Below are 14,451 nucleotides of genomic sequence, written 5' to 3' on the forward strand. Positions count from 1 at the left end.
TTTGAAATTGGATTCTGGGATATAACACAAACGGGCTTCATACTAAAATGAAGATGTTTTAAGAGTGGTTGTGTTGTTTTAACAAATGCCTATTTTATCAGTCATATTTTACATGTAAAATGAAATGGACTTTATAGTAAATAGATGTTTAATTTTGATTAACAATTTCTTATTGTAAGGAAAATATACAGAATTTATGTGGAAATCAGTTTACTGTTGTTTACTCCAAGATAGTACTTTGCTGCAAATTTTTAAATATAAGAAAATGCATTTAATAGCAATCTTTCATGGTATCATCATTATTTATGGATATAACATTCAAAGTATGGAAAATCAGTTGTGGATCAAAATGACCATAAAAACAGTAACCCAAAGAACCTTATAAACATGTCAACACCCATCATTTATCCACAGATTGCTCATACCAATGTAAAAAACATACAAAATGTACTATAATTTTCAACATATGGTTTACTTCGTTGCATTGTTCATTATTTTACCTACGTAGTACCTGTGTTAAAATCCAGGAAATCGTATTATGAAGAGAAGGCTATTTATCAAACTAAAGTACAGGGTAACTTCATTCTTTTCGTGCCATGAACATATACCAACAGTGATTAAAAAATAAACATTTATTTACAAAATATTGATGCATACATATTACACAAGTCAGCTCTATCTAAGGTTTTTATTTTTAAACAGTATTTGTAGCAACCAACTATTTGCATTGGTTTATCATAGTGCAAACGGTAATGTTGCAAAGGCAGATTACAATGCGGGATTATAATTTCAATGTTAGACTTCTCTGCTGCCTTTTGTTTTACTACACCTAGAAAACTATTCACTTTAATTTAAAAAATATCTATTTCTTGTGAATGTTGAACAGTGTTGTACCTGAGGAGAGGGCAAATTCATTATTATTCTAAATTCTTTCAATTAGATAACTTTCTTTGTATTTACTCAGCCTGCTTACGTAGCACCATTGCCATTGATTACTATCATACTAATGAAAAAAAAGGAATGGAAACACGCTAAATACACTCTACGAACCCCAATTTCAGGATTTGTCCAGTTATGTGGAATTTCTTTTTATACATTTCACAATTCTGCATTACATATTCAAGTGTTTAAGGACATTTCTGGTGGCATTGTGTAGTGGTGCGTATGTTACCGGTATATATTTTCCTGTAAATACAATATTAAGTGAAGCTGTGAAGAAATAGATCTAAAAGCCCGCTCCTGTTCGTGGGTGACAAGGAGCTTGCTTTTGGTTACCAGCCTATGTTGAAACCTGCATGTAAATTTGTGTCTGAACGACTGAACATTGATTCCCTCGCAATGTAAGAAATTTGTTTGTTAAATCCGGTGATTTTGATTGTAGCTTTTCTTTTTCAGTGGTTAACAGCCAGCCGCTAGCTATCGATACTGTCTCTTAGTTCGCGTTCTGCAGCGTGTGGTGCTAGCTCTGCTCTGTCCCGTAGCCTGTCCTACAGCACGTTGGGTGGCGGCAATGCCTGGTGTACATGATTTCACAGTTTCAAAGACTGATGAGGGGATATAACTTTTTTTTGGTAGCTTCCACAATTTATGGAGTAGTGGAGCTAATGACGATCTCATGAGCACCCACAACGATCCACTACCATAGCTGGTATCTTTCCATATATTATTTGTTCTTTTCCGTTGAAATACAGCATATTTATGGGAGACATCTTGGTAGGGGTGCAGCAGGGGCCTGCCGAACCTCTAGGATTTGCTTGGTGTACCAGATGAGTGTGTGGGTATTTTTGTAAAAATACAAATTCACATTCTCCAGAGCAGTAATTGGCTTTGTATCGTTTAGGTGCTATAATCCAGTCCCATCCAAAAGCTTCAAAATCCACTGTCAGCGGGTAGCGACAACATCGGGATTCTGTTGAGTGCTCGTCACAGTCGAGGCCAAAATCTCTGCGGGATCTTTTTGGGGTGTCTGTGACTCTGACCTCTAAAAATGGATTCTGTGAGGAGAGGAAATGGAAGTTGAAATATTACTGAAGTAACTATGAGTAAGCTCAGTAAAAACGTGAAAACAGATAATATCTCAGATACTGATCATATCAAATTAATATTCTCAAATAACATTTGTAAATCTTTCCAAAGTTCTACCCCTCAGAGAATTTCTGCTGCATTTGACCACTTCTTAAGGATTATTTTTCTTTTTCATGCTGAGGACCAAAATTTACCTGATGTTCCTCTGTAAGGAGCTATAATTTCTTTCTGTAGTTATCATCTCAATGCTAGCCAACATCACCTCTGTTAACTACTAAAAGACAGTTTCAGCAATGTGGAGGATGCTGGATTTTTTGTTGCCTTCCCCACCCCACCCCCCATCTTATAATAAGAGCTACTTATCTTCTACAGAACCCCTCAAAAGAAACAAACAAACAAAAAATCCAAAAACATTTATGGGGTGGGGTCTGACTGGTGCTGGTCCCCCTTTTGTGAGTCCTCCTGAAGTTCCTTGCACAAAGATTGTGTTCAGTGCAGGCTTTGAGGGAGGCTGCTTTTCCAGCCAAGGGAGGACAGAAATTGCTCCATAATTGCTAACTGCTTTGAATGACTGAGATGGTTTCACCTGTTAGTACAGGCTACTTTTACTTCACAGCTTTCACCTCTGCTCGGGGGCTGAATTACTGTACAGAATTTGCATGGGCAGCTAATATTTTGGCTCCTTGAAGAGCCTTGTGGCCAAGAATGTACTTTTGGCAAGTCTCTGAGCCACATGCTTTGCACCAAACATGCGTCTCCACAGTCACCACTTGAGAATAGAAAGAAATTGCAACGTTTACAGTCACAAGCTTGAAAAACGTCTTGAAGTTTCCTCCTTTCTACATTAATTTGAGCGTGGTGTGTTTATTTGGCACATTGTTGGCTTAACCAGACTGCTGTGTTTGCATGACCAGGAACTGCACAGCACTGTTCTTCAAGAGTGAATAACAGCCCAGCTAACTTTGTGCTGCACGGGTTTCTCTGTTCCAAGACGCCCACCCTTATGGCTACAACTGCCCCAGCACTGCAGAAGATGCCCTGCTGCTCAAGAGCAAGGGGAGGTGAACGATGCAGGAGGTGGAAAAAAGGACCTGAGTGCAGGGGCTGCAGGAGAAGACCTGCTGCCAGCCGGTGAGTACCCCACTGCTCACAGGGTGCTACAGCTCAGCCCCCGTGCCAAGGAGCCGGAGCGAGAGGTGCTCACGCCGGGGAGGGCCAGGCCTATCCTGGGCAGAAGAAGAGGCCTCGAGGAACGTGGAGAAGACACATCGCCTCTTATGCTAGCTGCGTGTGCATATGAGCCCGCACCGCTGTCCAATCAGGCTGTTCTTACAGATGATAACCATGGGAAAACCACGGGTTATCAATGTGTGCAAAAACACAGTACTAAGTAATCAAGTGGATGGAGGTAGTAGGGACATCCCTTATTGTAAGACTCAGCTAGCCTGTTTCAGTTATGGGAGATTGACTTCTATAATCGACCTATAATTAAGATATTACAGTGTTTTCTTTAGTTTTCTTTTAAGTGTATTGTACCACTAAGAAACTAAGCATTAAATAGATGCATGAACAGCTTTACCTACCGCAAGATATTTTGTTCAAAAGCAGGAATTTCTTGGTTGTAATTGTTTCAGTAATGTAGATAGGTTCAGGATTTTTACAGGTTGAAAATGATTCGTGATTTGGGAAAATAAACAACAAGGAAAACACTGTAGTTTAACTGGTACACTTCAGATTTAATTTGTTCGTTTATACTTACAAAAAGAAAGCAGATAGCTATTTTATGTTCTAAAGCCAAGATCTTTCTCGTCATTAGGCACCACTGATTGTATTGAGCAGGCTTTCTCTATTCAAGCACCTCTAGTAGACGGAATGAGGCATTCTATCACTTCGCAAGAGGTACGCAATTTAAGATAGATTATGAAAAAGATTTTTTCTCACCTTCATAAACATAGGTAGTTCTCATTTTCCTTAAGAAAAAATATATGCATACAGGTCTAAGGAGAAACTCTCTCATGGTTTGAATGCAAAAAACTTGTCAACAATATCTGAGGCAACACAAGTTGAGCCAACAACAAGTGAGAGAACCTAATGCCTATTCTTTTTAACTTCATACAAAATAACTTCTTATTAAGCAGTATTTGAACTTTTTCCTAATCTCTCGAATCTGAAGACAATGTTGCTTCAGCAGTACCATCCATAAGTAATCACCAAAGCATTTTCCAGTTAATGCCTCTCAACATCTCTCTGAAGTAATGTAACTGTCTCAATTTTTCAAATATGGAGATGGAGACAGAGGAATGTTTTGTGATTTTGACATGATTAGAGAGCAAAGAATTGAAGGAACTGGGTTAACAGAACTTTTATCTACCACTCCCTCAGCAATGCTTCCATTTTCTCCTTAAAACACCACTTAAATGCTTTCCAATAAAATGCAAGATGTTTAAATGGGATTTTTCTAAATAAACTTACCAATCCATCTTCACCTGGTCCTGGGAAAGTTACAGCAAGATCTTGTCCATTCTCATCAAAAGCTTTTATTTCGATGCCTAAATTGGATTCAGGCTGTTTGAGCCAATTTTGCAGCACTGTCTTCACATCGATACTCTGCCAAATACCAGTGCCTGGGTTCATGTCAAGTTTCAAAGATCGAATTCCAGTATATCTTGTACCGTCTTTCATGGGTTTAATAAGTCTCAGGATCTGCACAAACACTGTTGTAGGTTTTTGGACTTGCCTCAAGTATATCCACAACTGGGCCTTTACTACTTTGTTATATTGTATTTTAGAGCTAAACTTAAAGAAGCAACATTTTGGTTTTCCCTCCATTTGTACAAGAAAATCAGCTATAAATGAATGGAAAGAACAGATTACTGAACACGGAACAGAAAGAGATATGCATATATAAACCCATTTTTTTCCAGACTGTTTAGGACATCTTACAAAATGTTATAAACAGAATATCAGTAACAAAGTGGATGTAACGTAATAATTTTCTGAGTTTTACATGCTACAGCAAATTTAATGGATGTCAACAAAATCATTATGCTGTCAACTGAAAGTAACATAATATGATAAGGAATCCATGGTCTTTTTGTAAACAGACTAAAATGAGATTTGGTTAAACATTTTCTAAGGAGATCTCACTGGTCCATTAAACTCTGTAGGCTATTCATTCAGAAGTGTGCACAGGCTGAAATTCAAAAATGATCGGGAATGTCAAAAAGAAAGAAGCTGTGGAGGACTCAGTCCTCAGCTTTCCCAGGGCTCTTGTTAGCTGGACTAGCTAATCAGACCTGCAGGCAGGCTAATGAAGCTGCAAAAAAATCTCTTCCCCATACAGAAATTACCTGGAGACAGAGCACAAACAGCCTATTCCACTCTGCAATGACTCCTACCAACACATTTCTGGCACTTATCTCCTGAATTCCTCCCTAAAGCATGCAGAATAGCACCTTTACATCAGCTGACTCTACATTTGTGTGGTCTTCCAGATATTTCTAATTTAGTAAATAATATTAGTGTGCTATGTATCATACAAACAGAGGCACCTGTGGGCAAACATTCTATATGAATGAACACTACTTTCTTTTTTCAGTGGAAAAAGGTATAATTAGTGTTACTCTAAGGATCACCTTTTTTTCTCATTTGAACAATATTATAGGAAAGTTATTAGCAGTGCAATGTTCTTGTTTCCTGTAGCCTGTAATACAGCTATTTTACCTCCTCATGACAATATCTTTCCATGCTAGGATAAAATGAGTAATACTAATTTTAAATGGTGCAGAGCTTTGACATTCATAAACCTCCTCTTTAAAGATAACTGTTTCTTAGTGCTTTTAAAATAGTTTAAAGGCTTTTTATGAAAAGTATGAAATGAACTGCAAATTAACAGATCAATGAAACATAATAACCTTTTTTCAGTCACTGTAATCATATTATGGTTCAATAAAAAAATAGTTATAAAAACTTGGGCATAATAGGCTGGAATAAAACTGCTGGCAGACCTCAACTACAGTACTGTGGTAGGATTGCAATAATTGCTATTAAGTACCCAATTTACTACCTAAAGTTACAAATTTTACATATGAAGTTAATTTTTAATTGATGTGTACATTTTTAGCTGGCTACAGCAGCTGATTTTATTCTAGTATGAGTATTGTAATGATATCTGTTACGGGTAACAAATCTATGCCTTATATGTCCTGTTATCTTTTTCCTTTTTGACATCATATTCTTAAGTGTTATTTAAAAAAACAGCTGCCATAGCCAAATACTTTAGCTGATGAAGAACATAAGATACTATAGTATTAGCTGTGCAAAAGATACTTGATAGGAGTCGTAGCAGATGTTTAGCACTCAGAAGATAACTTAGAATCTGCTCATTCAGTAAATGCCTTCATTCTTCCCTCGCACAATTACTGGAGCTGATTGCTACAACATGGACATTTTAACATTTAAATCTGTTGCACACATATTTGCTTTTAATATATAGTTTTAACTGAGAGGTGGGTGGTGCTAGTTTATGGGATCAGCAAAGAAGCAAGAATTTAACTCTATACTTGCACTTACTATAATGTTTGCAGTTAAGTAGCTCTAGTGCTCTAACTTGTATTTCTGCTAATTTCTGCTGCTCTTAAAAACATCAGTGAGTGAAACCTTACTCAGAGAAAAATAGTTACCTCATAATCTGCAGTGGGGCTTTATCTTTGTGATAGGCAATGCCTTGAATCCTGCAAATAATGAAGTTAATTGAACAGCAAGCCTCACTTTGCTTTCTAAGGCAACTGGCAAATTCTAAGTGCTACAGGCATACATACTATAAGGAGCAGGAAAACGAACAGTAAAACAGAAGATCACAGCAAGGTCATTTGAACCTGACTCAAATTCTTTAAAAATAAGCTCTTCTCCCTCCCTCGAGCACACTTCAGCCAGCAGCCTGTTGGGAGAGACTGAGAAGGAGTTCGGTTGCTCTACAGCACGGAGACAACTCTTTCAGTGGAGCAGCATGATAGGAAAGCAGCAGGGTTACTTACACTCCGTAGGCATTGTGATAATAGTTTCTGTTGTGGCATGATAGTCATCATCTTCCAAAGAACCATCACTACTATCATCTCTCTGGACGTCATACTGATCAATCAATTCCTGTAGCGGAGGAGCTTTGGGTAAAAGTTGTTTAATAACATCCCTGCTAATATTAGGAGCTTGTTCCAGGCGCAGTTTGCTGAGGATTTGAATTTTTATGGCTTCTATTCTGGAAGATTTTGTGTTCTGTCTCCATGTACAAGCATTGCACAGTCCATCTTTCTCAGCATTCTCTGTTGGCTGACTACTATCATCAAGAGCCACCGGATCAACTGAAATCAGCATGAACAGGTAAATATAAACATAGACTGCTAGCTTTTGCATGATCTCACGTTCAGTGCAGCTTTTTTTTTTTTTTTTCCTTTTCCCCCCCCCTCTCCTCCTCTCTCTTTTTCTTGTAGTACTAAACAGATCCGTGAAAGCAAATGCAATCTGAGAGACAGCTTGCCACACTGGTGTACCTTATATATTCCAAGGGGGCTTTTATACTCCAAGTTTGATTAGGCTCATGTCGTCAAAACCCAGGATTGGTCGTTGTACCAACAATGAATCTGGCCGTCAGAGGTTAAAGCCCTGTCTATCACAAGCCACTAGACAGCGTTTAGTTACAGCCAAGGGTGAACTGATTTATCTGGTCGCTTCATAGAGGATATGCCTTCGCATACTGAAAGGATATAGTTCCAGTATTACGGGCAGCAGTACTGGAAGACAGCACTATCATTTTTAAATATATACTGACTGTATATTTTTACTATTAATCAAGGCAGAGCTCTTGCTAAAGTTGCTTAAGACTTCTATCAGTATTTTTGACTAGAAGTTTGCATTTTATTTTTTTTTTCCAATCCCAAAAGATTATTATTAGCAGACAGGAAAAGTACTTTATAAATACATTGCAATCCACTAATTTATTTTGCTCAACAACTAAAACACACTCAGCAGTTTATAGGTCAGAAAACCTTAATAGGGGAAAAAATCTAAAGTACTACTGAATGTTTTGCATGTATATTCTTATAAGTAAATTAATCTCTAGCCGTTTGTTCCTTTAGCATATATAAAAATCAATAGTACACATCCTTTACTGAAGGGTATGAACTATTAATTCTGTAAAACTGAATTTATCTCCTCTTAATGCCTTTCATTAGGTCAGCAGAATCCTCAGCAGTGAATCAAATACTGGGAGAACTTTAGTAGAAAAGGTAGTTTTATAAGGAATATCTTTAGCTACTCACTCTAATACTATGCAGAAATAGTCCAATTTGCTTTTCACATTATCAGTGAAAGTACTGAAAGAATGTTTAAATCTGTACTGTGAATATATCATCTTTTTCCATGACATCTTTTATTTCAGTTAAAATGTCTTCATATTATGCCAACTTAGTGATGTCTTCCTGTGCTGCTTTTGCTTTCTACTGAAATATGTGTAAATTCTCTATATTCTGCTTATATTTTAAAAGTACAGTTTTAATATGCTTTCTGCTTTAAAGTAGATGGCACATTTATATCTGCAAGCAAGTCTTAATAAAAGCAATACATCTAGACATGATTTTACTGTTTATGGTTTATAAAAGCAGACAGCAATGTAGCTCGCATCTGATGTAGTGTTAGCAAGGATTTTGGCATTCAAACATAGTTTGGAAGGTGGCTTTTCTTTTCTTTTTAAACAGTAAACATAAATCATGGAATTAGATATGCCATAGTTTGCCTAAGTTAGCACTGAATTGGCAGTTTCATGGTGAGTTTCTCTTCTTTTTCAATTTTGAATACTCCTAAAGATGTAGTAAACTTTTTTTTTTTTTTTTTTTTTTGACATATGTTCATACAGGAAAAAAAATCGCATACAGACTGACGTGGGGCAGAACTTCTAAAGAGCTGCTTTTCTGCAGCTCTTTTTTTTCATATTATTTTGTATCACCTTTCCAGGGCATGCATATCACCACACAGCAGAGAACGGAGCCTAATACGCAGGTCCTTACCAATGATGTAAATCACAAGGGCGCAATTGAAACTGATTGTCCCGCACTGGTGTAAAGCTGATGCAAGCAATAAATGTATGGTGCTCACAAATTCCAGGCACATGGCCTTAGGGTCAGATTGCGGTACTCTGATTCCAGCAAAATCCATATTTGAAGCAAGCAGTTTGACTTCTTATCTCCCGAGCATTTGTTTGTGCAACTGTTCTCGACCTGTAGAAATGTGAATGGGTGCATGGTTCACCGGAACTCAAAGTCAGGATAAATTCGAGTTTCTCAGTAAAGACCTCCTGTCATGTCTATAACAGATACTACTTTAAGCAGGCTGTTAGTGTTCTTTTAGTCTAGAGAGGCCAGTACATTTTAAGTCCTGGATCTTTACGGAAGGTGCATATGATGATTCACAATAAGAAGCTTTTCAAAAAGGACTAACCCTGTTTCAGATTCTAGTGGTGCTTTTCTTTCATTTCTTTCATTTTCTTTCATTTCTTTTCTTTTTTCTTTTCTTGCAATGGAATAATAATCTGTCATAACAAAAGTGTTTTTTTTTCAATCTTTCAACTTATTTTAAGCTAGAATGGCTTAAACAATTTGTTATAAAAGGGAATCTGCTCCTAGAGACCTTGGCATGTGGCTACACTATAAAAACTTTTTAAGGAGAATTATGGCCATCAATAAACAAGTAGAGATTATGATACAGTCATTAATATCAGAGTAATCAGATGCCCTGGCAGATTATGGCTTTGAGCCATTAACTGTGTTGGAGGGGGTACAAAGAAGTGGTCGGAGAAGCAATGCCTCCAAGACTGTGTCTCCTCTTTGAAAGTGGTCTGCAACCGCTTGGGGGGGATCAGGGGCCACATTTCCATCTGGCCTGCTCTTTCTCCTTTGAGGTCTTTCCCACTCTGACTGTGGCTAGCTTATGAGCTAATACATAAAGAAATTCACAATTTTTCCCCGGTCTCTTGCAATAATTCTGTTAATCTGCAAAAAAGGTCACATTTTTCCCTGAAAAATACCACCGACTTTTTTTCCCCACTGACTTTTCTCTGAAGGAGAATTGAGCTTGCCCTCAGCCACCAAGCTGGCATGTCGCAGCAGAAGTATCTTACCAAGAACCGTGTATCTGCTAGTTACTTGGGAGAGGGAGACGGCAATGGCATTGGAACGGCAACATGGACACTACCAGAGAGGATAAAATCCCCAGGATTCAGCAGTAGGTGCACAACCAAAAGCAGTATCTTTCTAGTATTTTCCTCATAAAATGCATTTGATATCAATATTAGATGTTGTACTCTGAACAGTCTCTAGACAGCAGAGTAACTTTCTCTTCATCTTTCTTTGTTGTTGTTGTTGCCATTTGTTTCTTTGGTACGAGGCTGCAAGAATTTGGAAGAGAGCTTAAATGGTTGCCGCTTCATCAGGACTTACCGAAGGATCTGATAATTTCCTAATCATACCGTAGGTGAGTTGTTTATCTTTCTTTTTGACTTCTGCTGCTTGTAGTGTTTTTGGAAAGTGATAACCACAGATGTAAGGGCAGATGACAAAGTAACCAGATATAAATTATTCAAAAAAAACCTCTTGCAACAACAATAATAATAATAATAAGAAAATACACTGCCACCAATGACACGAAATAAGAGTTAAAAATGAAATTCACATCTTACTGAACTCTATGGCATTTTAATATTATCTTTGGGATTTGTGTCATTCGACCCACTGTGCCTGCCAATACTGGAGAGTATTCCCAATCCCAGCTATTCAAAGATCATGAGTCAGGCCCCCAAAATCAAGCAGTACAAGGATGTGTTGCTTTCAAAAGAGGGCAGCTCACGTGACATCCCCCCACCTATCTGTCAGCTTCTCCTCTCCTCTCCTCTCCTCTCCTCTCCTCTCCTCCTTTTACGCTTGGAAAATGTAGACCAAATCTGATCTGACTGACACGGCGGTTTCGAAGATACTGTGTTATTGTGAGTTTTGTGAAAAAAAACAGTGACGGTGCAGAGGAGCAGGAGATTACTAATGCCCTCCCTGAGGAGACGGCAAACGGAGCCCAACCATTACCCATGCTTTTTGGCAACGCTTAATTAGCCAATGAGCGTGTGCTCGTTACTCGTTAGTCAGCATCAGCACGCTGATGGCTCTGGACGGGCCGCAGCGCGTCGCCCCCCGTCTGGCCAGCAATCTGTAAAAAATAGCTGGGAAGCGCCTCGGGATTTGAGCTCACTGCGGGGGTGAGCCCCAGGGACGTGGGGGGCGAGGAGGCAGAGCTGCCGGGGGAGGAAGCCGCGGCTGTGGCGGGGAGCGCGAGGGAGGGACGTGGCGACCGCCTAAGAATTTAGGCTGCTCCGTTCCGTTGCTGAGCTAAATTTTCAGAGATTTCTTTATAACCTGGGAACCTGGAAGGCCAGAGACGTGTTCCTTTCCCTCCCGCTCCCTTTTTTTAAAAAGAAGTAAAATGGAAAGTTTCACACAACTGATTTACTTCAGAACGTAGAACTTAAAGCAAAAAAAAAAAAAAAAAAAAAAAAACAGACGTTTCGAAAAGCCCTGTGAAATTGTGAGTGTCGTTTACGCGCCTTCCTTCAGAACGAGGCACCTTCCGCCCCCGATTTTGAAGCGAACGTTAGCGGGGAGCTGCCGGAGCCCCGAGCGAGACGCCCGCTTCGTCGCCCGGCGCCCGACTTCCGTGCGAGGGCAGAGTATTGGAACGGTCAGAAAATCCCACCTAAAACCTTTTGGCCTGGATTCGCCTCTCGGTTGCAGTAAAGCTGGCAGTAGTGCTGATGAAGTAATTCTGGTCAGGACAGCAACGTTTCAAGACGATGACACGGGACGGAGTTAGGGCATTTTGAGTGTGCAGCCGTCGGCTCGGCTACCTTAACTCGTGAGGCGCTTGCTCCCGGCCACCGGGCCGCGGGGCGCAACGCGGTGCTTCGAGCCCCGGGGGCGGCTGCAGGAGCTGCGCCCCGAAACCTCACAGCGACAGAAAGTCTGCGAACCGGGGCAGGCCGGGCCGGAGCTGGCTAAGTGCTCCGACGGGGCGCTCTTCTCCTCGCGTCCTCCCTGCCGCCGAGGGAGAAGCCGGCCCCGGGAGGGAAGGGGCGGCGGAAGCCCGCGGCCGCCCAGCCTTGGCCCCGCGAGCGAAGGGCGGCGGTCAGCGAGAGGGCTTCTGGAAGGAGGGCCGCCACCGCCGCCGCCACCACCGCCGCGCGCCGAGGGCCGCCCGCACGCCCCGGTGCCGCCGCTCGGCTCGCCGGCCGGAGCATCGTTTCCACGTGCGCGTGGTTGACCCCTCTGAAACGCCGCAGCGCCTCGTTTCGGTACCGCTAACCGCAGGAGAGCTTTTGCCCTCCGAGGAGGATGATTTCCAGGCTTCGAGGGCCGGGATTTGGGATTCGGCGTGCGCAGCCTGTCGCCTGCTGGGTCGGCTCGGCATTGCACGCGCCGGCAAAGGAGAGCGGCGTGTGCGGCCCTGCAGAGGCGGAGAGGAGGGTTTCTCTCCTTTCACTACCTGGGAGGCTAAAATTTAACAGGTGTTTGGGGAGAAAAAACAGGAAAATGCCGCTTTAAGGAACACAGTGAGTCTAATTCTGCTTCATCTTTCCCACCACGGTGCTGGAAGGGTTTAGATCCAAAGGAAGCTGTACGTGGAAGAGATCCGGCTCTTCATCTTGAGCCGCTCCAGTACTGCTCTCCCTAGTGCCTGCACACCACCCTTGCTTCTGTCCCCCTCCACGGTTCTGCCTCCACCAAACAGAGATGCAGCCGGGCCGGCGACAGCCTGTAAAACCTGGACCCTGCTTCCGCACGTATTACGAAGCTGTTAGTCTAGCTTTGTATCGTTAGCGCCTAGATGCATGTTTAAATGTTGCAAACATGAGCAGTTCACAAGGGAAAACAGCTCCAACGATCGTACGACGTCGCTGGCGGAATACCCCAAGTACTGCCTGCTCCGCACGAGCGCTAGAATTTTTAGCTGCATATGTGCCAGAAGGATGCGCAGTAGTTGATCTCCTGATGCTGCTCCAAGCAAGCAGCTAGAATAAGGTAGATGAAAATTATCACACTGCTTTTCCTCTCCTTTTTGCAATGTCCTGTCCTGTCACAGCATACGCAGAGGGCTGAGTAGCACTGCCCTGCCTGGCGAGCACCAAAGGTGCTCTGCCCTCGGGGGACACAGCACCCACCGGGAGGCCTAGCAGAAGCCCAGCACCTCTCCTGGCTGCACCCGGGTGTGCTGGCACCGTAAGTGGAGCTGCAGCCTGCTGTTTAATCCAGTGCCTTTAGGGCACAGGAAAATAAATCTAAAATTATTGAAGAGAATTGTGCCATGGGTGCCTTCACAAGTTCTAAAGCCGCCATTTTGAGTAACAGTGAACACATTTAACCATATTACATTGGAAATGACTGTTGTTTGCGTAGCACCTTGGAAAGCTGTGCTAAGCAAAGATGTTCTTTGTTTCAGGGAGCTCTTTGAGTGGTCTCAAGCCGTGTCAGCCAAGAGTGGAACGGGACAATGCAGCACAAGTCCAAGGTCATAGAAATGCCCTACGATTGCAGTTACGACCTGGGCATAGCACAGCATTTTATTTTTATTCGCTAATGAAAATTTAATCAAGAAATATTTTTCAGCATAAAGGTGCAATCTGTAATTTGTAGATAGTGAGACAGCCACTAGCTTCAGTAATTTCTCTATACAGCTAGATATGATGTGTGTTATTTTCAGTTAGATAAGAACAGAGTCCCAAAATGCTCTTAATCTTTACATTACAGTATTTACAAGGAGGATATTGTTACCTGCAAAAAAGTCAGCTTCCAAAGTTGACTAATTAGAACCAACTAGAATTGGGACAGAGTTGCCCTTTGAGTATTGGTATTAGTATGCAATTTCCGTAAGAGATCCTTTGTGCTTTATGAACTTCTTACTTCTAGAACTGGTGTATTTGCTGTGCACCGGTGTAAATCATAGCAAACCTGTTTGCTACAAGGTGAACTTCAAGGCATTGGTCACTTGGAAGGTGTGACTGACCAGACACTTGTGTTGGGGGGGCAGTCAAGAGTATGGCTGCTAGAAATATGCTGAAGGATCCATTATCGCAAGGAGAAACAATTGCTTTAGGACATCGCTCGCAGCTCTCTGGTTTCCAAAGGAATAGCTGCAGAGCACCGTCGCACCGACAGATGCTGGAACGGTGGCTTGTCTCCCCCCCAGGCAGAGCTCTCACCAATGGGAATAAGTACACCTCGGTTCCTCAGCAGTGAAGGACTGAGCCGAAGGTGATTCACTTAAACGTTAATTTGGGGGAGGTCTGGTTTCTTCTCATGACAAAGAAAACTCTCTTGCAAAGGCATATGTTTGAGGCTT

General features: G+C 41.5%; 1 protein-coding gene across 1 annotated transcript; it reads right to left on the reverse strand.

The window, feature by feature from the left end:
• Window positions 1–204: 204 nt before the first annotated feature.
• Window positions 205–7,434, reverse strand: MSTN (myostatin). Its single transcript, XM_062578405.1, has 3 exons — window positions 7,062–7,434; window positions 4,498–4,871; window positions 205–1,994 (listed from the first exon to the last, which is right to left on the reverse strand). The coding sequence occupies exons 1-3, from the start codon at window positions 7,432–7,434 to the stop codon at window positions 1,614–1,616; spliced, it is 1,128 nt and encodes a 375-aa protein (XP_062434389.1). The 3' UTR covers window positions 205–1,613.
• Between the last annotated feature and the right edge of the window lie 7,017 nt (window positions 7,435–14,451).

Source organism: Rhea pennata, chromosome 6, assembly GCF_028389875.1.
Source record: "Rhea pennata isolate bPtePen1 chromosome 6, bPtePen1.pri, whole genome shotgun sequence".
Classification (NCBI taxonomy): domain Eukaryota; kingdom Metazoa; phylum Chordata; class Aves; order Rheiformes; family Rheidae; genus Rhea; species Rhea pennata.

Excerpts from the sequence above, each read along its gene's own strand:
- MSTN (XM_062578405.1), bottom strand. The coding sequence starts at position 7,434 with ATGCAAAAGCTAGCAGTCTATGTTTATATTTACCTGTTCATGCTGATT. Across the intron at positions 4,872-7,061 it reads TATCACAATGCCTACGGAGT|CTGATTTTCTTGTACAAATG; the intron begins GTAAGTAACCCT and ends ATTCATTTATAG. Across the intron at positions 1,995-4,497 it reads GACCAGGTGAAGATGGATTG|AATCCATTTTTAGAGGTCAG; the intron begins GTAAGTTTATTT and ends CTCTCCTCACAG.